The following is a 22,350-nucleotide window of genomic DNA, read 5'->3' as shown; positions in this document are numbered from 1 at the left end:
TTTGTGGGCAGGTTATTTGACTTCTCTGAACCTGTTTCTTCATCCCTGCATCCTGGTTGTTTCAAGGACAAAGAGACATCATGTAAATGGAAGGCAGTGTGAGTCCTGGCTCTGTGTGGTGGCGCCGTGTGACACCTGTGATGTCACATCCATCAGCAGACTTGGGCACTGGGTCTTTCTGAGACAGTCTCTGCCAGCAGGGAAAATTCTTAGACCCTCTCCAAGGTCAGGGATGCAAGCTAAGCCTGAATCCTGAAGGTTGCCAAATTTCATGATGAGTGGAAGATATAAAAAATGGGGCTCTGGCAGAGCCAAGACACCCCGGTGGCTGGCTGAGGACCTCAGCATTCTGGGGTGCCTGGGGCTGTAATAAGAAATTATAATGTTGCCTAAAGCTCAGCCTGAAAAGTGCCTGGGGGTAGGAAGCAGGCAGGCTTTGTCTGCTGGGGAGACTGTGAAAGGATGCTAGGTGAAAGGGGGAGTGATTGGATGAGTGCGTGAATGGGCAGGAGGTTGAACAAAAGACTGAGTAAATGTGTGAAAGAGTGGATGTATGGATGAATGAATGAACGATGTGGATGATGGATGAATGACCAAATGCATGGGTAACTGAATGAACATGGAAGAGGGGCCTGAGAAAATGAATCAGTGAGTGGGTGAATGGATGAGTGGATAAGAACAAGGGGCGAGAGTATGAACTAATGAATGAATGAATGAATGAATGAATGAATGAATGAATGTGACCCAATGAATGACTGAGTGATTACATTAATGAATTAATTAGAGAATGTCTGAATGTTCAGGTGGCTGAGTGTGACTTGTCCACACTCCAGGTGCTGAGCGAAGGAGGCTGCGAGGCTGTAGCCTCTTCAGGCACTTCTCCCTGCCTCCCCCTGCTTGGCAGCAGGGCCCCTTGGGCTTCCGCCCATCAGCGCTGTTCCATTATGTATAGATACAAATAGGATTGCTGTGTCTCGCGTCTCGTTTACTCCTCCACCAGAACTGCACCTGAACCATTGAAACGCAGATGTCAGTAAAATAACATATCTCTGGTGGCTTGTCTACCTGTCTCCCTTACTGCTGAGAAATAACTTGCAGCAGCGGGTTAAGCTGACAATAAACACAGGAATTGACTTCCGTGGGAATGAACTTGCTTGACTGTTGACAAAAATCTAAGGAGATGCCATCTTTACTGGACTTGCTGATTGCATGGGTAGCTGCCTGGCTGTAATTCTCCCTTCCTTCCATAGGGATGAGGGACAAAGGGTGCTGAAAAAGTCACTGTCCTTGAGCTAAGAGGCAGGTCCTAGTGTCCTCTAAAGGTCATGGCTTTTATGGTGAGGATATGCTTTGTTATCAAGACAGTGTTGTAAAATACCGAGAGTCCTGGTGTGTCCTCTGCCCTCTCAGCCTTGCTTGGGCAGCTGGCAAGGATCAAGCAAGGCAGCTGTCCCCTCTGGTGCTGTACTGAGAGGGAGGAATGTAGCCTCTCCCCAGTGTGCCCAAAAGCAGGTCACAAAGTGGTCCCAGCAGTGCAGTCTCTACACTGAGGGTTGGGGCTAGGGCCGCAGGCAGCTGGGCAGCTGGAGGAGCTAACGTAGGCAGGCTTCAGCAGAGGGCACTCAAGTCCTAGGAATCCGCACTCAGCAGCCTAACGCTCTGCTCTGTGGCTTCCCAGGGAAGTGGAGATCATGAATCTCAGTAACTCGAGCCCAGGGCCTCATCACTCACCATGATTGTGGGGGGATTGAGAGCTGAGTGGATGGGTCTAAACAAAACACACACACAGGGGACACATCCAAATGAGCTCACTAGGCCATCATTGAGGGCCACCTCTCAGGCAGGCAGAAGCTGGAGAGGGGCCCCGAGAGGGGGCCAGGGCGGGGCTGACAATCTGGTTCATTCCTAGGAGTCTTATGCTCACCCCACCTGTGAGCCGGTGGGAGACATGAATCTCACTGGCAGCGACTTGGGCCAGCTCAGCCGTTTTAGGGGATGTTAATGAAATGCGGGAGCACTTGTCCTTTCAGACAGCGGCCCCTTTTATTTGGGAATGAAAAGCTGCATTAGTCTGAATGAGGTTTGGAGGCCTCATAAATCCAGCGCTGGCGGCCTCTTGGGGAAGCGGGGAGCTGAAGCCTGGCTGGTGGGTAGACTTGTTTACCAACAATACAAAAAGCCAGGATTGGTGGCTCCCAATCCCCAGAGATGCGGCTTGAGATCATGCCAGCTCTGGTGCTTGCTGACTGCGCAGGACTGGAGAGGGGGCTGTAGGGTTCTCTTCAGGAGTTAGGGACCACAGGGGCTCCCAGCTTGCCCCAGGAAAGGACCCTGATCCTACTGTACTCTCAGCCTTCCCACAGGCAGCTGAAGGATCCAGCTGCCTCCACAGAGGAAGGGAAGAAGGTCTTGTCCAGAGCCTGCTCCCTCAGCCTAGGTGGTGATGGACACGGGCAACCTTTGAGCCAGCAATTGGGTGGGCTTTCATGTAAACCTTGGCTCCTCATCCAAGGCCTGGCAAACAGTAATGGCAATAAATATTAGTGGGAGAGAGGAAGCGAGGAAGAGAGGGAAGGACTAGCAGTATGCTTTTGCACTTCTTAACCCCTCTGAGGCTCAGAGTCTTTATCAGTAAAATGGGAAGATAACCAAACTCCTAACAGGGTGGGTTGAGGAGGGGATGGGATAAGGTGACACAAGCCAGGTAGTGAGCATCTCATTTGGAATGGAGAAAGCTTGATTGGATGGTGTGTCCCACCCTCCCCTAGACAGGGAGGAAGCAGGCTGCTGTCAGTGTAGGGAAGCAAGCCTGTGTCACAGAATGGCTCATAGCTGGGTCAGGAAGGAGGTCTAGTCCCGGGGTGGGGGTAGTGGTTTCCAAGTCATCCCAGGGCCCCCACTGGGCTGGCAAACCCAATATCTGAGCCCCCGCCCCGCCCCCAGCCTCTGCAGCTGGGAAGCCTGTTCTCATCGCAGCCCAGCGGCCACAGAGAAAAGCCTCCATATTCATCAGTGCATTGCTGGGGATTCCTGCCCACTCTGGGGTGCAGGGGAGCAGGTCAGACTGTGCTCCTTCCCGGGAAAGGTGAGGGGCCCAGAGCCACACTCTTTCCCTCAAATGGAGCTCCCAGAGTGCCCTGTTTTCATCCACCACTTTTGGTAGTATTTTGGGGAGCCCCCTCCTCTCGCTGCCTCCCCATCCTTCATCCCTCCCTCCCGCTGGCTGAGGAGCTGCCACACCTCCCCTCCTGCTTCTTGGGTTTCCTGCCTAGCCATTTGTTCCTCACTGACCCCCCCCCAACATGTCAGCGGGATACCTGCAGGACAACCCAGTTGTGTTAGTACTCAGGTCCTGTCCTCTTCAGCTCATGCCCTAGCCAGCCTGGGACACTGCTGCCCAAGCCTTTTTAATCCTGTATCCTGGTCCTGAGTTCAGGTCCCTTTTCCTTTCTCCAGCAAGTCACTGGAATTTTCTTCCTCAGAGAATATAGCCAGGGTTTTGGTTCCTTGGGAATAACCAAACCCAGTGGTGGCAGCTGGGGTGGGGGAGTATCTTAGAGAGTGGAGGGCCTTCTGCTCCCCCACTGTCCTGCACTATTTCCTTGTTGGGCCCACTGGGGGGGGGAGCTTACTGTCTATCAAAAGGTGGCAGCTGCCACTTCTCTGGCTCTGGTCTGCATGTCCTTCCCTCCTGTCCCTTAGGCAACATTTTCCAGTGGCTGCTTGGGAAACCAGCTGCTCCTGCTGGATGGTGAGGGCGAGGGAGACCCAAGTATGGCAAAGTCAAGACACCCCACGGCCTCCATTGGGCAGTAGGTTATGACGCTCTCACCTGTCCTGGGGAGCGCCCTGGGAAGCACCCCCTACCTTGTCCACCTAGCCTCCACTTTCCGTGGGAGGGAGTCCCCTCCTAATTGGCAGGACTGGCCATACTTCAGCATTGCATCCCCACGCAATGCCACGCTCCCTTGCGCCCAGACAGGGAGGGAATGAAAAGATGGCAAATTAACAGGCGGGCTGCAGCTAGACCCATGGTGTATTTGTAAGAAAATTAAAGATTTGCTCTTCAGATGTTGGGGGCCATGCTCTTACCAGACAGCTGGCAAATGGAAGAGATTAGAAATGATGGAATAGATCAAATTATTTAAATGAGAAAAATAAATTCACACACAACCTAGCTGCCCGGTGACAGATCCGTTTATTTATCTACTGTATCGGCACCGCTTTGTCTCTGTCAAAAAGGTCATTAAACTCGCCTAACTGCGTAATTCGCAGCCTCCTGCTCCAGCCTCGCTCCACAGCCCTTCTCTTCCCTCGACACCCCGCGCCACTTGAAAAAAAAATTTTATTATTGCTAATGAACAACATTCTTTTTAACCCTTGCAGCTTGCTCTCCCGATGGTCCCATGAAAAATTCCAGTTTCTCTATTGTTTCTCAGGGGGAACTGAGGAGGGGACATTGGCCCCTACTGCCCAGTGAGAGACGCGGGCCCCAACCAACGAGCGGCCAGGGATCCGAGGGTTTAGCGGTGTTATTCCGCAGCCCGAGGGTGCGGTGCGCGGTTAAGCGCAGGCTTCAGTGCAGAAAGCCCGCCTGGCTTCTCCCATCCTTTCTAGCTCCGCAGCTCCCCTTGCCCCCATTTGGACAGTTCTTTTCGAATCCTATCTGCCCCAGACCCTAGTCCTCCAGGCCCAACTCTGCTTCCCCAAGGGATGGGACTGAGGAGGGACACTGGCCCCCGGGTCAGTCTCCGGACGCCGCCGTCCAGTAGCGCAGGCCGAGAGGGAGCAGGAAGGCGAGGCTCCGCAGACGGCGGGCTCCGGTCTCGCTGCCGCGGGCGGCGCGTCTCCTCCAGCTGGTCGGGCCTCTGGGCTGCCGCGTCTCCCGGCTTGCGGTGCCAGCTCTCGCGCTCCACGCTTGGTTCCCGGGCTCTGTGCCCTCGCAGTCGAAGGGACTGGGGGCGGCAGGGCGGATGGGGACGTCTGGGAAGCGAGGAGAGTGCTAGTCCTCTGGGCGTCCCCTCAAACCGAGTCCATGGTCCCCTTCCCCGCCCAGGTGTGAGCGCGTGAGTGTGCGCCTTGGCGAGTGTGAGTGTGAAGTGTGTGCGCGGGGGAGTGCGCGGAGGGAGCGCGGGCGGTGCGGGCGGCGGGAGGCAGGGCGCGGGGGAGGGGGCTGGGAGGGAGTGTGTGCGCGCGTGCAACTCCACTCCGGGGCTTTGTGCGAGCCCGGGCGATAGCATCGGCGGCGGCTGGAGGAGGAGCGGCCGGATCGCGTGCAGCCCGCCCGCCAGCGCCCGGCAGCCGGGGCAGGTGGGAGCCTGTGCGGGAGCCGAGCCGAAGCGAGCGGGAGCCGCGTCCGAGCAGAGCCCGGGCGGAGCCCAGGAGCCTTGCTCGCGGGCGGCCCGTGGGCGGCAGCCAGGCTGGGCGGGCGCCCGCTGGGCGGCCCCCCAGTAAGATGTGCGCAGCGCCGCGGGGCGCCCCCCACTCGCATCGGCGCTCAGGAGCCGGGCGGCTGGGCCAGGCGGCGCCTCGGGGGCTGCTGCGCGCCCGCGCCTAGAGCTGCCGCCCCAGGGAGCCCGCCACGGCCGCGCCCCGGGCACGCTCGGCGGCGCCCAACGATGACCGCTCCCTGGCGGCGCCTCCGGAGTCTGGTTTGGGAATACTGGGCCGGGCTCCTCGTGTGCGCCTTCTGGATCCCAGATTCGCGCGGGATGCCGCACGTCATCCGGATCGGTAAGGGCTCCCCGGAGCTGGGGAAGGGGTCTCCGAGCGCTCGGGCGGGGGCGGGAATAGGGGCCTCGGAAAGCGATCCAGAGAGGTTTTTTTCCCCAACCTCTCCCCGGGCCGCCAGGGCCGGGTAAATACCTGGAGCTCCTCACGGTGATGAGGACAAAGTTCCAAAGCCAGGGTCACAGGCCTTACTTATTGGGGAAGAGGCCTCGTAGCCGGGTGGGGGGGGGGGGGGACAAGGGACTCTCGGCGCGCTCCTTGGAGGTCAGGTCCGGGAGTGTGGCGAAGGGTTCCAATTCTAACCCGAGTAGCCCGAGAATTGCGCGGCCACTGCTAGCACGCCTTGGCCGCAGACCGAGTTTTGGGACCCGGCTTCTCCGCGGAGTGGGAGCCCCAGGGAAGGCGCCAACTTCGAGCTCTCCCCCACTAGCTCCCAGCGGGCCCCACGGCCCCACTTAGGGCACAGCTCTAGCAGTGGCGGGGTGTGGGGCATTGGGAACGGATTCGCAGGAGGATGGCAGCGGGGTCTGCTCGCGCGGTGGCTGCTCTTGGTCTAGGAGACCCTTATCATTTCTGGTGGGAACAGGGGAGGGGCAACCCCCACTGGTCACTCCAGCCGTTCTGTAGAGACCCGGGCCCCTCTGTGCCCGGAACAACGAAGGTGGGGGGAAGGGAGCGACCGAGGCCGCCCAGCGCTGCCGGGGAAGGTTGCCGAGCGATGCGAGTGTTTTTCAAAGTTAGCCGAAATCCCTCCGCAGCTGGCGGCGGCCGGCGGTTCTGTGCGTGCCTTTCTGAGGCTCGGCCTGCTTGAGTCTCTTCTCAACGGAGACTTACTCTCACTCGGGGCCTTAACTTTGTTGTGGCCGCTCAAGGTAGCCGGTGGGCAGCGCTCGGGGCTGTGCGGGTGGCCATGTGTATCCTGCTATCCACTGCAGGGCTGGGCCCGGCCGGGCCATAGATAGGGGAGCCTCTGTCGCTGGGGCTCTACGCCTATTGCCAAGGCTGGAGACCTGGACCACCTGGGTTCTCCACGCACCATCGCCAGCGCCCAGCACAAGGCAGCCAGAATTGTGCCCAGCCAGGGCCACCTCTGTGGAGCTTCTTCAGGTGTGGAGTCAGGGCTGCCTGTCTTGTGAAAGAGGACGCAGGAACGGATGTTAGGCTTGTTTTCCATACTTGAGGTTTTTCTAGAAGGTGGTCAGCAACCCCAGAGGGTCTGTTTCCTCCCTGGCTGTCTTCCACATGCCAGGCCCTCTTGAACTTGACACCAGGAAAATGGGGCCAGAGCAAAGTCCTCAGGGCTGCCAACGCTGAGGTCTTTCAATCTGTATTCCAGGACCCTGGCAGGCAGAGAGAGTCAGAGAAGGCCAGGCACAGGAGCAGACTCTCGGGACAGCCCTCTCCGTGCTGCTTAACCCTTTGCAATCTAAGCTGCTCTTGGCAAGCTGAAAATGCCTCACTAGAACCCAGTATGGTCACCATTCCAGGGATAGGCTGCTCTTTAATAGTGGATAAGCACTTCCTCTATCCCTTCTCTCCTTCCTTCTGTTTTTTGGGGGCCTGCATGGTAGAGTATCCTTGGGAGATAAAACAGTGACCTTAAAGGCCTTCTGTTTCCATCTCATGCTTTGTAGGTCCCTCCTCCTTGACCCTTCCTCCCCAGGCTGAGATGGGTATGCTCCCAGCCCAGCCTCAATGATACAAATCTTCGGAGGCCCAGAGAAACAGGAGCAGGTGAGGGAGGCCCTACCAAGAGGTGGCTGATGTGTTCCTCCTACCTTCCCACGCTCACGCTCACGTGAAATTGGATGGGGTTGGGGTGCCTCGTGGCCTGAGGAGAGGCCTGCTCCCAAAGCTGCTGTCCTTCCTTGGGTTCAGCATGGAATAATGTAATTAAAGAACGGCAGAGTCTCTTCTCTTCTAATCTTCCTATTAAGCTCCACTATTAATTAGCGTGTTGTCCACACCATTTATATCCAGGAGCTCTGCCCCATTTGATTCCCAGCCCAAGGACTGGGATGTTGTGCTAATGCCAAACGTGACTGCTGGAACTGTGCCAGCCTGGGTGGAGAATGGGAGGCTCTGGGACCTCCGGACTTCTCTGGAGTGGCCTGCGGAGCTGAGCTTCCATTCCTTTGAGCCTATGTTTGAACCCCAGCTGGAGCCCAGAAAGCTACAGTGGATATTGTATTGAGAGAGGAAAAGAGGAAGGAGAGGGAGAGGGAAAGAGAAAGAATCTCATGCTGAAACCCAAACACATCTCCTTGGCTGGGCCTTATGCCATCTTCTTTTCCCATCCCTTCCACCCCTAGGATCTGAGGGCTCTGGCTGGGGCTTTGGGAATCAGAAATTGAGATCCCGAAACTGGGCTCCAGAGCATGTTGGGTGCTTCTGGTCCTCAAGATTGGTGCCAGGGTTGGCTGAGCTTGGAGCTGATTCCTTCTCTAGCAGCCAAGCATCACTGAGCACTGGCCCAGAGAGGGTTTACCTGCAGGTGCAGGACAGGCTCTCCAGGCTAGGGAGCATTGTACCCGCCCCTCTCTTTGTGCCTCTTTTGGGGGCTGAAATTTCCTCTCAGACAAGGAGATGGATAGCTCAGCAGTGTGACAGAGTGTTCAAACAATCCATCTTGAATAGATGAATTGCATTGCTCTGTCTTTTTGTAATTGTGTCTATCAGAGGGAGAGGTCAAGGCATTGATTGCTTGGATGGTTTGCAAGTAACAAAGGAGAGTGAGGGAGAGGGAGTAATTGGATTGTAGTCTGCGGGAAAAAATGATCATTGATTATTTTATATGAATATGTGGAAGATCTATTCTGTGTGTGATTATCAAGCGTTGCTCGTTGAAGGTTTGCAAGGCATATTGTTCAGCTTTTTATTATTATTATCATCGTTATTATTGTTTGGATGGATCCTAGTCTTAACTAATGGAAAGCAGTTTAGTGCAGGGTTTTTCAGCCAAATGGGCTTCTGTGACCTGTGGGTCATGGATTTCCAGGTTACATGACCTAGAGCTAGGCTTGGGAGCGGGAGGCCTGGCTTTCCCGCTTTATCTGCTGCCAGTTGTCAGGACCACTTTGGTCATGTCCTATCCTCCTTGCTACCTTGATCCTCAGTTTCCCTATCTGTAAACAATTTGTTTAACCTTCATGGGGTATCCTATGGATTCAAAGTTCCCCTTAGCACAGGCTAGCTGGAAGAAATTGTTAGCATCATTGTAGGTTTTACGATTAGATCTTCCCTTGGCTCGCAGATGTGCTTTGACCCCATATACAGCCAGTCTGGAATTTGAAAAGGGAACCAAGCAGTGGTGGCAGCCACTGGGGAAGCCTGGCCAATCTTCTGTGTGATGAGAAGCTTGGGTAGATGGTGGGGATCTGCAGCCAGTCAGTGGAGAGGTTCAAAGCCAAATGACTGCAGAGATATAAAGCAGGTGTGGGGGGGGGCTGGGGGTGGGGGCAAGAGGGAGGGGCTGGCCCAGCTCTGGAGTGGCTGAGCGGCTACTGACAGAGCAGAACTAACTGCGAGGTTCTGAGGCTCCTTGAAGGTACCGGAGCCCAGAGGACAATAGCAGCTTTTCCCCAGGGAGTGAGGCCCCCTCCCCAGGAATCCCTAAACTAGCCCAGTCTGCAACTCCTCTGATTGCTTCTTGAGGAAGCCACTGCATGTAAAACAATAAGAAATTTCTCAGTGACTGGTGACGCGCTGAGACATCTCGCTGCTGCGGAGGAACAGACAGCAGCTGAATGAAGATCAATAGGGTTTTCCCCCCTGGAAGTAAATAGCTTCAGACAAGACCTGGGAGTGGCCCGAGGGGCCTTAGGAAGCTTTAACTTAAGGAATTTCTGCCTCCACTTTGCAGCCCAGCTGCTCCTGTCAGCCCAGGCTTTCACTCTTTCTCCACCTGGAGTTTAATTTCTTTTTGATGCCGCCTCGCATTGCGCTAAACCATCTTTGGATGGCAGGATGACCTGTGAGATGTTTGTGAGAGTGGTTAATACAGGATAAGCCAGGTACTCCGGCCCAACCAAGCTTTCCGAGGACACCTGAACCCCCTGCAGCTGTGCTTGACACTGGGCTGAGTTCCGAAGCCCAGTCCGTGGTGCTACTTTGAAAGGGCTAAGAGGGACTGCTTTTCATTACCCTGCCCCTCTAGGAATGCAAGACTGCCTGACTGCTGTAAGGATCCTTTGTGGGCAGTGAGCCACCTCCCTCAATTCCCACGCTCCCGCTCCCAAAGGCACTGTCTCAGACCTAGGAAGCTGCTTCCTGCTTTGGGGCATGAGAAGATGCACAAATGCCCCCATGTGCATTTGAACTACCCCTTCTCTTGGGGGAGGGACAAGGAGTAAGTAGGAGAGGCTGCAGGCCATGTGGGGCAGGCTTTTCCAGGAGGTCTGTTTGTGCTCAGCAGCTGGGACTGTGCTTCTGACCCACGGAGGCCAAGCCTCTTCCAGCCTGTCATAGCCAGCTGCCCGTGCTTCTTCCTCCCACAGCTGCAGACACAGCCCCTCCGTGCGTATGCAGGACCCTTCAGAGCTAATCTCTACTGCACCAGTCGGCACAGGAGAGTGGGGAGCTCCCCAGGTGGGGCCTGGTCAGCGGAGGATGGACGCTGCAGGAGCAGGGGCTCCTCTGGGATCAGCACTGTTCAGGCCTGGCTTGTCCGCCTGAGACTGGACTGGTGGCTGGAGCTCTAGTGGACAGATGTGCTCAGGGGCTGCTGGGGAATTGGAGCTGATGCAGCTGGAGCTGGCACCCCAGCCCTGACTTGCTTGCAGGAGTTCCTCCCAGGTGCTGATTCCTCAGCAGCAGCAGCAGAGGGCAGTGTGCTTGTGTTGAGATGGCCATCTTCCTGGGGCCCCGCTGGGGTCCGGAGCAAAGTGAAAATAATAGAACAATCCCACGGCCCCAATGTACTGACTACTTAGGAGCTGCCACACACCTCAGTGTAGTGTTTTTCAGGGACCAGGAGTGGGCATAAATAGTAAAAGCTCAATAAATGTAACTGTTGCATTTTTCCTGGTGTGTCCCTGAACCTGCAACTCCCTGCACCACCCTGCAGGCATTCTCACCATGTTGAGGATGAGAAAACTAAGCTTGGTGAACCAACCTGTTCCAGATCATCATGGGCCTGTAAGTGGTAGGGGTGGGATAAGAACTGCTGTCAGCCTGAATCCACAGCTGGTACATTTAACTGGGTCTATACTGAAGGCAGAAAGCGGTGATGTGTGAAGGAGCCGAGAGCGTCCCCTCTGTTCCTCTCTCCTCGGGGTTGCTGAGCCAGGTCTCGATGGACTGGGCTGAGGAGATGGACTTGGCCCTCTGGGGAAAGGGCTGGATAGAATCTGCTATACTTAACCCCCTCAGTGCTGACTTCCAACAGCAGGCTGGCCTTGCTGAAGAGCTGGAGGGTGGGGGGCAGAGTTGCCATTGCCAAGGGAAAATGTGGGTGCTGCTACCCACCTCTTCTGCCGCACACATCTGGATTTTCTGCTCTTCACTTGGGGTTGACTTTTGGACTTTGCTGACTGTAATCCAAGTCCTAGAGTCTGGGCTCTCTCTGGGCAGGGCCGGTCATGCATAGACATTCTTCCCTCTGGGATCTCCAGCCTACCTGTCTCCCTGGGATCCTCCAGGATCGCCTTAAAGACACTGTGTCTCTATCTGTGGGCCCCCCCCACCTTCATCTCACCAGCTGTGACCTGGCAAGGAAAGGTGGGGGATGCTTGAGCTCCCTTTGTCCTTCCCTCCTGCCCTCCTTCTGCCCTTTTGCTCCCCCGATGCCACACCCTCTGCTCCTCCACATCCCTGCCAGCCTTCATGGCTGTTCTCTTTTTAAGCAGGAATCACATCATGACATTACAACTAGAAGCTGCCTGCTTGGGAATTGAGGCTGGTGGACAATGGGTGAGGGTGGGCCCCAGACCCGTTAGTGTCCTACTGGCACTGTGAATGAGTAGCACTGGGGTGCAGCAGCCTTGTCCAGTCCACCTTTCTCCACTCCACCGCACAAGAGCCAGGGCAGTCTAGCTTAGTCTTCTTCATCCCTCGTGTTCCTACTATGGGGAGATCCTGGGATTTGGATCGCTGCCAGAGACAGCTGTTCCACAAGAGTGGGGAGGTACATTGCTCAAAGGCAGGATGTTGGTAACAGATTTGGGACTGACATGGCTGTACGATCAAGGAGTCGGGTCATTTTCCAACTTGAGGCCAGCAAGAGCCTGGACCGGGGTGTGGCCACTGGAATTTAAGGAGGTTTTTTTAATGATGACCCTGTACTTGCATGCTTTTCCATGAGAGTGAGCACTTCTTTTGAGACTGGCCCTGCTCTAGGCTCTGCGTGTGCCTCTGGGGCCAAGTGTCCTGGTGCCTCCGTGCTCCAGAGACTGCACCCTAATGAGGGTGATCTGGAGCGATGAGCCTGGACTGAGGGCCAGAGGACTGGGGAGCAATCCTTAGGATGGGAGAACAACAGGTCCTTCGGATTTTGCTTCCCTTTCTCTTTTGCCACATCTTAAGGCAGCCATGCTCCCCACCACTTTCCTGGCCAGGGTTGTATTTCTTTTGGAATTACCTCCAGTCCACACTGCCTCCGCTCTGATGCTGGCGTGTCTTTCTCCTTGCAGCTCTGTTTCCCAAGTCTTTCTCCTCACTTCCTTTGACCTTTATACCTTATTTGCTAGCATTGTTGACCTTGGCTGTGGTTAGGTCTGGGACAAATCTAAGCTTTCTCCAGTGAATATTTGTCAGAATATTCAAAGCCTTCATGTTTTCACCTAAAAATCAGTGTATGTCTCACATATTGGGGATTTTTTTTTTTTTTTTGACAATGTAAAACAATGAATGGTGTGTTTTGGGGCTGGTGAGTCCTGCATTGTTTTACCTGCATCATGACTTTGACTGCATCAGAGGTCACTTCCTCTCTGATCCTCTACTTCCTCATTTGTGAGATAGAGGTATGAATAGGCAGTTGAATCATGTTCTGCTGCTTTTGGCCAACAAAAATTTCCTATGGTTGAGCCTTGTAGGGTTGTCTTCACAGGACTATTGTGAGGATTAAAGGAGATAAACTTTCATAGTGCCTACTGTTTAACAAATGTTGGGGGAAAGGGAAAGGCTCTCAAGGGTAGAGGCCATGTCTCTGTCCTCATCTCTGTCCTCTTCTCACACCCCTTTACTTTGGGTTCTCCTTCCTGGCCAGTGCGGTATGGGACATTTTTCCATTGCCCACATACCCATTTGTCCAGAAGTGGAGTGGGTGGTTCCAATACCTGTGCCAATTCCAAGCACAATAGAGGGCTCCTTCCTAGGATATTCCTAGGCCTTTACTTATCAGGCCCAAGGTTCTGGTTCTTCCTTGTATTTGCAGCATTTTAGTTGAAATACATTTTCCTCCATTCACAAAAGGGAAGACCCTGGTTATGTGATACTCCTGAGGAGTTGATCTAGCCAGGCCTGACCAGTCCTTCCTGGATAGGGAGACCAGTCTTGTTTCTTGGGTAAGCCAGTGGGGACAGAGAGGGTCTGTGACTGGAGACTGGTCTACAGGGGATAGACACTGCTGGCTCTCCTGGGAAACACTGGGTAATGAGGCTCTAGACAAGAGTGGGGGAGGGGAGAGTCCTCATAGTGATCATACAGACGGGAGTTAATGAGACGCTTTGTGATGGGGGAGTGGCAGGTTTTGACTCCACATCCTTTGGTGCCATGCTGAATGGTGGTTAAGGATGGCAGAGGGGAAAGGGGGCAAGAAGGAGCTAAGATTCTAGTTTGCATCAAGAGGGTTCCCATCCATAGGAGACAATTAAGTCTTGCGCCGTTAAGGGACTGATGCAGACAGGCTGCCAATAGGAGGGGTTTTATAGAGCTCTCAGAACAACTGCAAGCATGAGCTCTTTAACTGTGGGAGCGAGAGAGACTTCTGCAAAACCTCCTTGCATTTGCTTTATGGAACTGAAAAAAGCTATTCCAAAAAGCTGCCCAATTGGGCAGAAAAGCTGGAGCGAGGAGCCGAGGACTTGCCAGGGCTCTCCAGGCATCCGGTTTTTTGTCTATGATGAACCATAGAAGTCAAGCTGAAAAGGACCCCAACAGTCATTCGAGGCCTCTGGTTCTCAAACATGAGCCCTGTCAGTGAGCCTGGGGTCCTTTGGTGGGCCTAAGAAGAAGCCTAAGAACTGGCATTTTTAGCAGGCTTCCAGATAAAATAGAGGCTGCTGGTCTAGGAATCACTCTTTGAGGGTCTACCATGCCAGTCGGTAGAGGACCTCTTTACATGTAAAAAGAGGTCCGCTAGGAACATCATCGCAGCACGAAGCTTGCTACCCTGCCCATCCTTTAGAGCAAACATCTCGGTCTACTCCAGTCTCGGCTGCACAATTTCCCCCTGAAAACTGAAACGTATATCTCTCTGCAGTTCCAAGAAGGCAATGACTCAAGCATTGGGAATGCACGTTCTAAAATTCATCTGTCTAGGTTTAAACTTCCATTCCTTCCCTCCTGGCTGTGTGAATTTGGGTAAGTCACTTAATTTCTCTAAGCCTAGATTTCCTCACCTGAAAAATGGAGATAATAATAGATTTCACCTCATGGGATTATTGTAGGAATTAACTTGCCTGGCACAAAGGAAGCTCTTGGAGCATTTTAGCAATCTAGTATTTTGGATAAGCTCTTAAGTTCTGAAAGCTAACAGCCTGACTTTGAAGAGTGCCCTTATGGATTCCCATGTTTCTAACCTTTGCCAGGCTAATGTCTAAAAAAATAATAGTGATAATGCTAGTACCTGCCTCATGGTGACATACAGATTCAATTAGTTAATATAGAAAGCTTAGAATATTACCATGGTAGGCCCTGGATAAATGCTAGCCATTAGTCTTCTATTATGATTACCTTGCTCCTGGATTGGATATGCTGTTGGTCCCATCCTGCAAATATGAAGAAATGTAAAGACATTTCTCTCTATTAGAGATGCCCAAATCCATCTTCATGTTGTTGAGAGCTGACCACAATACTGCTTATTAAAGCTAACAAGATCATCCCCTCCTTGTAGTTCAGCTGTGGTATCTAGTTATCCAACTCAGATTATTTTAGGCTTCTTACCAGTCTTTCACTGTACTGATTAGTAGTACAGCAGTGAGATGCAGTAGGATTAGTAGTGAAATGATGGCCTTGTAGCATCATACCTTTTCCAGTGCCATTGTCATGGATCTCTTTTCTCTTGTCTAGCATACTACATGCCGTGTGTCTCGGTTACTTTTCTCTCATTGCTGGGACAAAATACCTGATACCCAAGATTAAGGAAGGAAAGATTTATTTAGCTCACAGTTTGTGGAGGTTTCAGACCATACTTGGCTGGCTCCAAGGCAGAGTGGCCTATGGCAGAAGACAGCAGTTCACGACAGCAAAAAACAGCAAAGAGCAAAGGCAAAAGGAATTAGTGGCAACAGAGTGCAAGTCTGTCTCCCTTATGTTATATTCAGGCTATCATCCAGGGTAGGTGTAGCACTGGCACCTATAATCCCTGAAGTAACTTTACCCATAATCCCAGCACCGACTCATGGATTATTTATAAACCCTAGAAGTCTGCCCCATAGCTGCATGAGGCTTTGGGGGGACAACTAGAAAAAAACCATAACACCATTGAGTCTGCAGTAAATGTCTTCCTTTACTTCAGCCAATGTTCAAACACATTGTACAAGAAATAACCAATCTAGTCTCTTGGATTTACCAAGGGTCTTGGATCCACTCTCCTATGCCTTAACTAGCTTTGGAATACCATAGCTTCCCTCAGGATCTGCATGGTTGCACCTGTGGACTCAGGTGCTGTCCCTCTTTGCCTCACACTGTAACCTGTGCCTAAGGCTGGAGGGCACTGTGATTTCCTTCAGACTCTGGGCTTCTGCTCTGCTGGCCTTTCTGGCTGACTTCTATACCTACTCAGGTCTCAGAGAACATATTTCAACCAGAAAGCCTTTTTGACTTCCACCCCTTTTTGAGTTCCCATGGCTTCCGTACTTCTCCTATCATAGTGCCCACTGTACTGTTAGTCTTCATTACCTTAGTGATAAGGTCTGTGCAAGCTTGGGCCCCAGCTGCTTTATTCACTCCTCTGCCGTGTGCATAGCACAACATGCCTCACTGTAGGTGAACAAGAAACATGGATTGAGTTAGTGAGTAATACACTGATGAATATAGTCATTTGAATGCATTTCTACCTAACTACATTTCCATTTAACTGAACCCCCCTCCATTCCTTCCATGAGGATTTCATGTAAGGAACACTGGAGAGTGTTATGTTTTTCATGAAGTCAAGGAATGCTCATGATGTTCTTCTGAAGTACCGATTTGGCAACTTTTATGTCAAGGTCTTTTCCACCTAATCTGTTGAGTAGAGCTGAAGAATCTGGGGGAGGATGCTATTCTTTCCCACGCCTGAGATTGGACTTGACATCCATTGTCTGGTTTGTGTCATGGTGCTTCTCTTGAGAGAGACACAGCTGTCTACTTCAAGAAAACACCGCCATCTCTTTGCTGTTCTGACCTCACCCCTCTCTCTCTCCCACTTGCCCCTCAGCATCTCCACTGCTCCCTGTGGGAGCCAAAAGAAGAAAGAGGGCTCTGCCTTCTGGCCCTTCAGAGGCCGGTCACTCAGGACATCCATCAGGCAAAACTGTCTCTGTGCCATGAGCGCTTTTGCCAGTCAGAGACCAGGTCTCCCTGCTCCTGTCTTCACCATGTGGTCCTGCTGGGCCATGTGGGCAACAGGTCTAGGTGACAGTGTTTGGGAAAAGCAGAAGTCTTAATAGGCATCCTGGAGATTTAGGCTGGCTAGACTGTCAGCAGAAGCCGTTTAACCATAGGGCTGCATGCCTTGGCCACAGGGTCTCTGGCGAGTGTGAGCGTGAGCATGAGTATATGTCTCTGTGCTTGTGAGAGCTGCCTGAGTCGGGGGTTGCTTCTCTGCCACAGGCTTTCCAAGATGGGGCTCAGCAGCTATTCTTTATTCCATGCCTTCCCAGTGGCTGCCCTGTAGATCAGTAGAGAAACTTTTAGCATCAGTGATGGTCCCAGCCCCTGCCCGTCTGGGCCCCTCTGCTGGCTATATTGGTGTAGCTGAGAGTGAGGGTGAGACAGCTTTCCAGTGTGCCTCCCCTCCCCAACACAGCAGGACTGGACTCTCCCTTGAATCTAGACCCTTCCCTTCTTGTTTCTCTCCCTGGGGAAACAGATGACATATTATGAAGAGAAAGAGCTCATTGCCTACATGGCCATTTTTCCTGTCCAGTTTAATAGAGGTGACAGCCGTCTATTTTGCTTGTCTCGTAACATCGAATCGGTAAATAAAATATGGGCGAACTTTCAGGTTTAGCTGAATTATGGCTAGTCCATGGGGACTGAGGGTTGGGGGAAACTGGAGCAGTGAAATTGAATCCCTGGCTTCTTGTAATGGAAGCAGAGCCTTCTGTCTCCCTCCTGAGTCCAGGGTGTCTTTCAGTGCTGGAGACCATCATGTTTCATGGACTCTGAGTCTCTGAAATAACCAGAGTACTAGTGTAGGCCCTCAAATGCAGAAAGCACAGGAGTATCACTTTTCTCTACTTTCTGTCACTGATTGGGATACTGAGGACAGTAAAAGGGACATGACTAGTGTTGTGTCCTTTCGTGAACTGTTGTGAAAAAAACAGACAAAAATATTTATCTACTGACTCACGATTTTTTTTAAACCCACTATTTTCCTGGTACACAAACACCCATGAGCCCTGCACACATGCCTGTGTGCTGATTTGAGGCTTTAAACATGTAGTTTTAAGTTAGCTAGGTAGACTAGACCTTTCTAATGTGGACAAACACCTCTGAACTATTTTTTTCACATAGAGAGAAAATATAAATTGGATTCATACATGTTTATAAAAGCTCATAGATAATGGGTCACCATGTGTGGTTTCCTGAGAGGCAGAGAATAAGGGTCACCTTTTACCTCTGCATTCAGCACCACGGAGAGCGGCCAGCCGGCGGGGAGGCAGGTGGACCCATCTGCACGCTGACTGCTTCTGGAAGGGGTGGTGTGAGTATCGCAAGGTTCTGCTACGCAGGCATTGCTTTCAAAAGCTAATTCCTCTAGGGCTGTGCATTCACAAGCTGAACTGCAGTTTTTAGTGGGCACACAGTAGGCTAAGAGGAAATGTTACTTCTGGTTGTTCAAATGGAGTAATACACGGTAAAGGAAGATGGAGTTAATGGATTGAATTTTCTCCTCTTTTTCTCCTTCCACCTAAATTATTCTTAAATCTTTGGTGCCTTGTATGGCTTGTCTGCTAGGGAGCAGTAGCAGATGACAAAATGAGTGAACATTCCATTGTCAAATATCACACCTGATACCGTGTGTCTTTGCTGAGCTTGTCAGCATCATCTTTCACATTGCATTTGGTAAGTAGGCTTCTGTAATGTATTTTTATCTTGCTAAATGTGATTTCTTAAAAGTATTTTCTGTGTTATTATATCCTCAGTTGTGGAGCCCTGCATATCTATAATGGAGCCGTATTTTCTGTTAATAAATAAAATTACACCTTGTTCAGGTGATGGGAAATAAATGTGTCACAGCTTTGTGGCGTTCCCCAAAGAGCCCTGGTTCCAGGTGCTCCACCACCTGGTTGTGTCTGAAAAGCCTTGGGATGGAGGTGGGTGTTGACAAAGGCCTCTCTCCAATAGCAGGGCCATACTTTGAGTGACCCCATCATGCCTCAGGGGATTGGGCAACTTTTGTCCATTGCTGTGGGAACTCTTGGACTAGCAGCCAAAGGACCAAAGAAGGCAATGAGCGTTGGATTGAGACAATCAGAAAAATAGGCATTCATCTCTGAACAAAGAATAAATATTAGATATATGGACCAGAGGGGTTGAGGAGCTACAATGGCACCTTGAAGTCATACAACAGATAAAAAGACCCAGAGTGGGGGCAAAAGGGGGAGTGGGCTATTTCAGGGGTCCTGGTTTGAGATATTTCAGTATGAAGGGATTTGGGGCCTTTTGCTTCTCCCTTTAAGATTCATAGAATGAAAAAAAATATCTGCTTTGGAAGTGTGGCTATTTTTATGCTGTTTGTAATTTTCTGTTTATTTCCTGTCTTTTTCACATGGGCTCTGGGCTGACTCATTGATTCACCAACATTTATTGAGCGCCCACTCTGTGTACTGCAGGGTATACAGAGCAGGGAATTGTTGGGGGGGTTGGTGTGGCAGTGGAGCAGCAGCTCTGAGCTAGCTGGCATCTGAGTGTTCTCATGGTAGGTCCAAGTGGGTGACCTTCCGTGACAGAGATGGCCCCTTCACATTTAGATACTTGTGGTTCGGACAAGAGCCCTGTGCTTGGATCAGCCTTATTTTCTTTTGTTCTAGAAGGAGTAATGAGGCTCAGGGAGGGGAGGAGATGAACTGATAGTTACAGGGTTGATTCACTGGGGAAAGCACATTTTCTCTTTCACCTTTGCGCCTCTTCCCACCTGCCATTGTCCTCTCTAAATCATTTCATCCCTCCTGTTGTTCTGAGAGTGTTCTTTCTCCCTTGAGCTGCAACACCCCACCCTCAAGCCCACTCCAGAGTGCATTTTGGCCAGGTCCCTATATGAGGGCAGAATTGAACCTATCTTGTCTAGCTAGAGTGGATATAGATAAATAGTGAGGGGAAAGAGGGGCAGGGATTTGTTCCCAGTGTTTAAGTCTCCAGGGGATGTGATTCTGTCTCCTTTGATGACATAGTTCTTCTTATTGGCTAACTCAGATTTTTCCTGCTGCAGTATAAATCCATCTTGTCCAGGACATGAATAGCCTTCCCTGGAAGGTGGAGACCTCTAGCTTGGGAGTCATTAGCTTTTTTCTTTGTGGAGCTATAGCAAAGAAGCTCCAGACAATTAAATTGAAATGGCTACACTTTCACTCGCAGGGTCTTGGACAGATTTATAATATTTTCTTCTTTAAAAAATTAGGTTTTTTTTCTTGAAGACAATGATTTATGGAATAATCAATTTCTTTATCTACCTAATACATTGGAGTGATCCGTCAGTGCAGACATCAATCTCCCCCTGAGGCTGGGGAAAGCAGACAGTCTTTGAGCCTGACTCATCGGGCAAAAGTCGGCTTTTTCCATGAGTTACTTTGCTCTCAGAGCCAGGCTCTGAAATCTGTAGTAAGAAAGGTCTGGGGCTCCCGCAGCCTCCTTCTTCCAGCATAAACGCCACTGATTTCTCCTCACCAGTCTCCAGTACACACAGAGAAACAGGATGCAGTGAGCACTGTCTTCATAGCATAGGCCTAGAGGCAGAAGAAGGGTCTTAAAGAGTGGGACTGCGAGACAGGAAGGCAAGGGTGACCATTTCCACACCTCTGAGGACTTCAGCGAAGAGGAGGGAACAGACTTGGTTCTGGAATTGGAACCAGTGGGTGGTGATCTGAGAAGGCAGATTTTGATTCAATACCAGCTCTTTTACATATAATGATAGAGCTTTTGGAAGCTTTAGGACAATGCCTTGGGGGGGGTAGGGATAGTTGGCTTCCTGTTATGGAGATGATCGGACATTAATTGGACAAGGGTGCTACAGAGGAGACCTGGATTTGTTTCACTCTGCAATTCTAGGCATGCCCAACTGTGTTCCTAGAGATGCTTGTAAACATCTGAGTTCCCTGAAAAGGCCAGGGCTGTGCCTGCTCTGGGTTATGCAAATGCCGTGAGGGCCAAGTCCGGTGTGGCAGTTGCAGGGGATACACTTAATTGAGACTCATTTTCTTCTCTGCACAGGCCCTTCTCAGCTTATCTCACAGCAGCTCCTGTGCGTCAGCAGGGAGGCTGGTGGTTGTAGCACACCCACCCATCAGTAGTTTTGAACAGTGTGAGGGCATCACTCCACGTGCCCAGTCTCACATAATTCGCTTCTCTCTCCTCACGTAGGTACTTCCTGCAGACACAGGAGCCGGTATCTGAGGCGGGAGCTCCAAGTACAGCAGCCCGTACAAGTGTTACTCACGCATTCACACATGCCCTGGATGACCCTGGAGCCTTTCCAGGCACACACCATATGCCAGCCTTGTGTAGGTGCTGGGTTACTAGGGCGAGCAAGACAGACATGGTTCCTTGCCCTCGTGCAGCTTATGAGTCTAGCTAGAGAGGCTGACAGCAAAACGTGTTCCAGAAGGGAAGTGCAGGTGGCTGGGAAGCATCAGGAAAGGCTTCCCTGTGGAAGAGACTTCAGCCTGCCCCACACAGATCTGGGGAGGAGAAGGGAGGGGGTGAGGGGGCTGGGTCAGTGAGGGAAGTGGTCTAGGCACGGGGGCAGCAATATGCAAACACCCAAGGGGCTGGCAGCTTGTTCAGCCGTATGAGCAGCCAGCCTCATAGATCAAACGTGGGCCGATATGAACAATTTCATGTTTCTAGCAGATATTTGGAAGTCCAGTGTGAATGGAGCAAAACAGGCTGTGAAGGAAGTGGCCTGGCCCTCCTTCTGGAGGGTTGTTCTAAGTCATGGTGAGGAAGCTGGATTTTATCCCTGTGGTGCCAGGGAGCCACTGAAGACTTCATGGGATGGGGAAGCAACCAGGTGTGGCTCGCTGAACAGTGGCTGAGTGAGGTGACATCAGGGGTAGTAGTGGAAGCTGGAGGCTCATCAGGAAGCTGTGTAAATGGCCCACCTGAAGAGTGACAGGCAGGTGTATGGACAAAATGGAAGGCCCTGCAGAGACCCAGTGTCTTCATTCCAGAGCTCCCTGTAAGTCCCCTTGGCACCGAGCCTGAGTAGTGGAGGCTGGGCCACGGTGCCCACGAAAAGCCCTTCTACAAGCCACATCACATGGCCACCGTCTGAGGCCTCTGTGCACACCACATCCAGGCATCTGTGGGTGCTGCCGACCCTCAGTTCCATTTCCCGGCTCTCTGATTTGGCCAGGAACCGTGTGCACATCCTCGCTCCTGGTGCCCGCCGCAGTGGGTGCTCCTCAGATGGCAGACTGCTCCTCTCACACCCTCCTCCAGTCACAGCTGGCCTGGGGTGTCTGGCCTCCCACGTGGGCGTGGCGCACATGCTAGGTCCCCTGGACAACCATGCAGGGAGGTCTGAGAAGGAGAGCATCGGAGACTGCCTGGCTTTGCCCTGAAGTCCTCCAGGCGGCTGGAGGCTTGCTTAGGCTGAGCTGAGCCCCTTTTCCCTGCAGAGGCTGGAGCTGCCCTTCCTGCTGGCAGATGTGGAAGCAGGAGACCTCAGACTGCAGGGCTATGTGGGCTGCCCTGGGAGGAGCCCCACACAGACTTGAGGGGCTGGGCTCTTTTCCTGTGCTCTAAGTTTCTGGTGTCACCTTGTAACAGTGTCACTATATTAATACAGATAACATGAGTCACTTACTTACGACTTTCCACGTTCCAGGCACTGTGCTAAGCATCTTCATGACAGGCATTTCCTACAATGGGTCTAAGAGGGAAGGATTTTGTCCCACTTACAGAGGAAGAAAGTGAGACCCTGAGATGGTGCACATAGAGAAAGCATTCCCCTCAATGTTAGCTGCTGTTATTATTATCATTAGCAACAGGAGTAACATGATATTTTGAGGCAACATAAATTTGCTCATATAAATT

General features: G+C 51.9%; 1 protein-coding gene across 1 annotated transcript in view; it reads left to right on the top strand.

Annotated features, from left to right (window-relative positions):
• Positions 1 to 5,603: 5,603 nt before the first annotated feature.
• The window catches only part of Grik3 (glutamate ionotropic receptor kainate type subunit 3), a 209,286-nt gene continuing 192,539 nt past the window's right edge, over positions 5,604 to 22,350 (top strand). Inside the window, exon 1 of the mRNA XM_004641031.1 lies at positions 5,604 to 5,733. Within this exon, the coding sequence (XP_004641088.1) occupies positions 5,619 to 5,733 (115 nt within the window). The 5' untranslated portion in view covers positions 5,604 to 5,618. The remainder of the gene's footprint in view (positions 5,734 to 22,350) is intronic.

The sequence above is a fragment of the Octodon degus genome, unplaced genomic scaffold (genome assembly GCF_000260255.1).
Source record: "Octodon degus isolate 3935 unplaced genomic scaffold, OctDeg1.0 scaffold00130, whole genome shotgun sequence".
In the NCBI taxonomy this organism is placed as follows: Eukaryota; Metazoa; Chordata; class Mammalia; order Rodentia; family Octodontidae; genus Octodon; species Octodon degus.
Note: the sequence above shows the minus strand (reverse complement) of the source record. Positions and strands in the feature narration are given on the sequence as shown.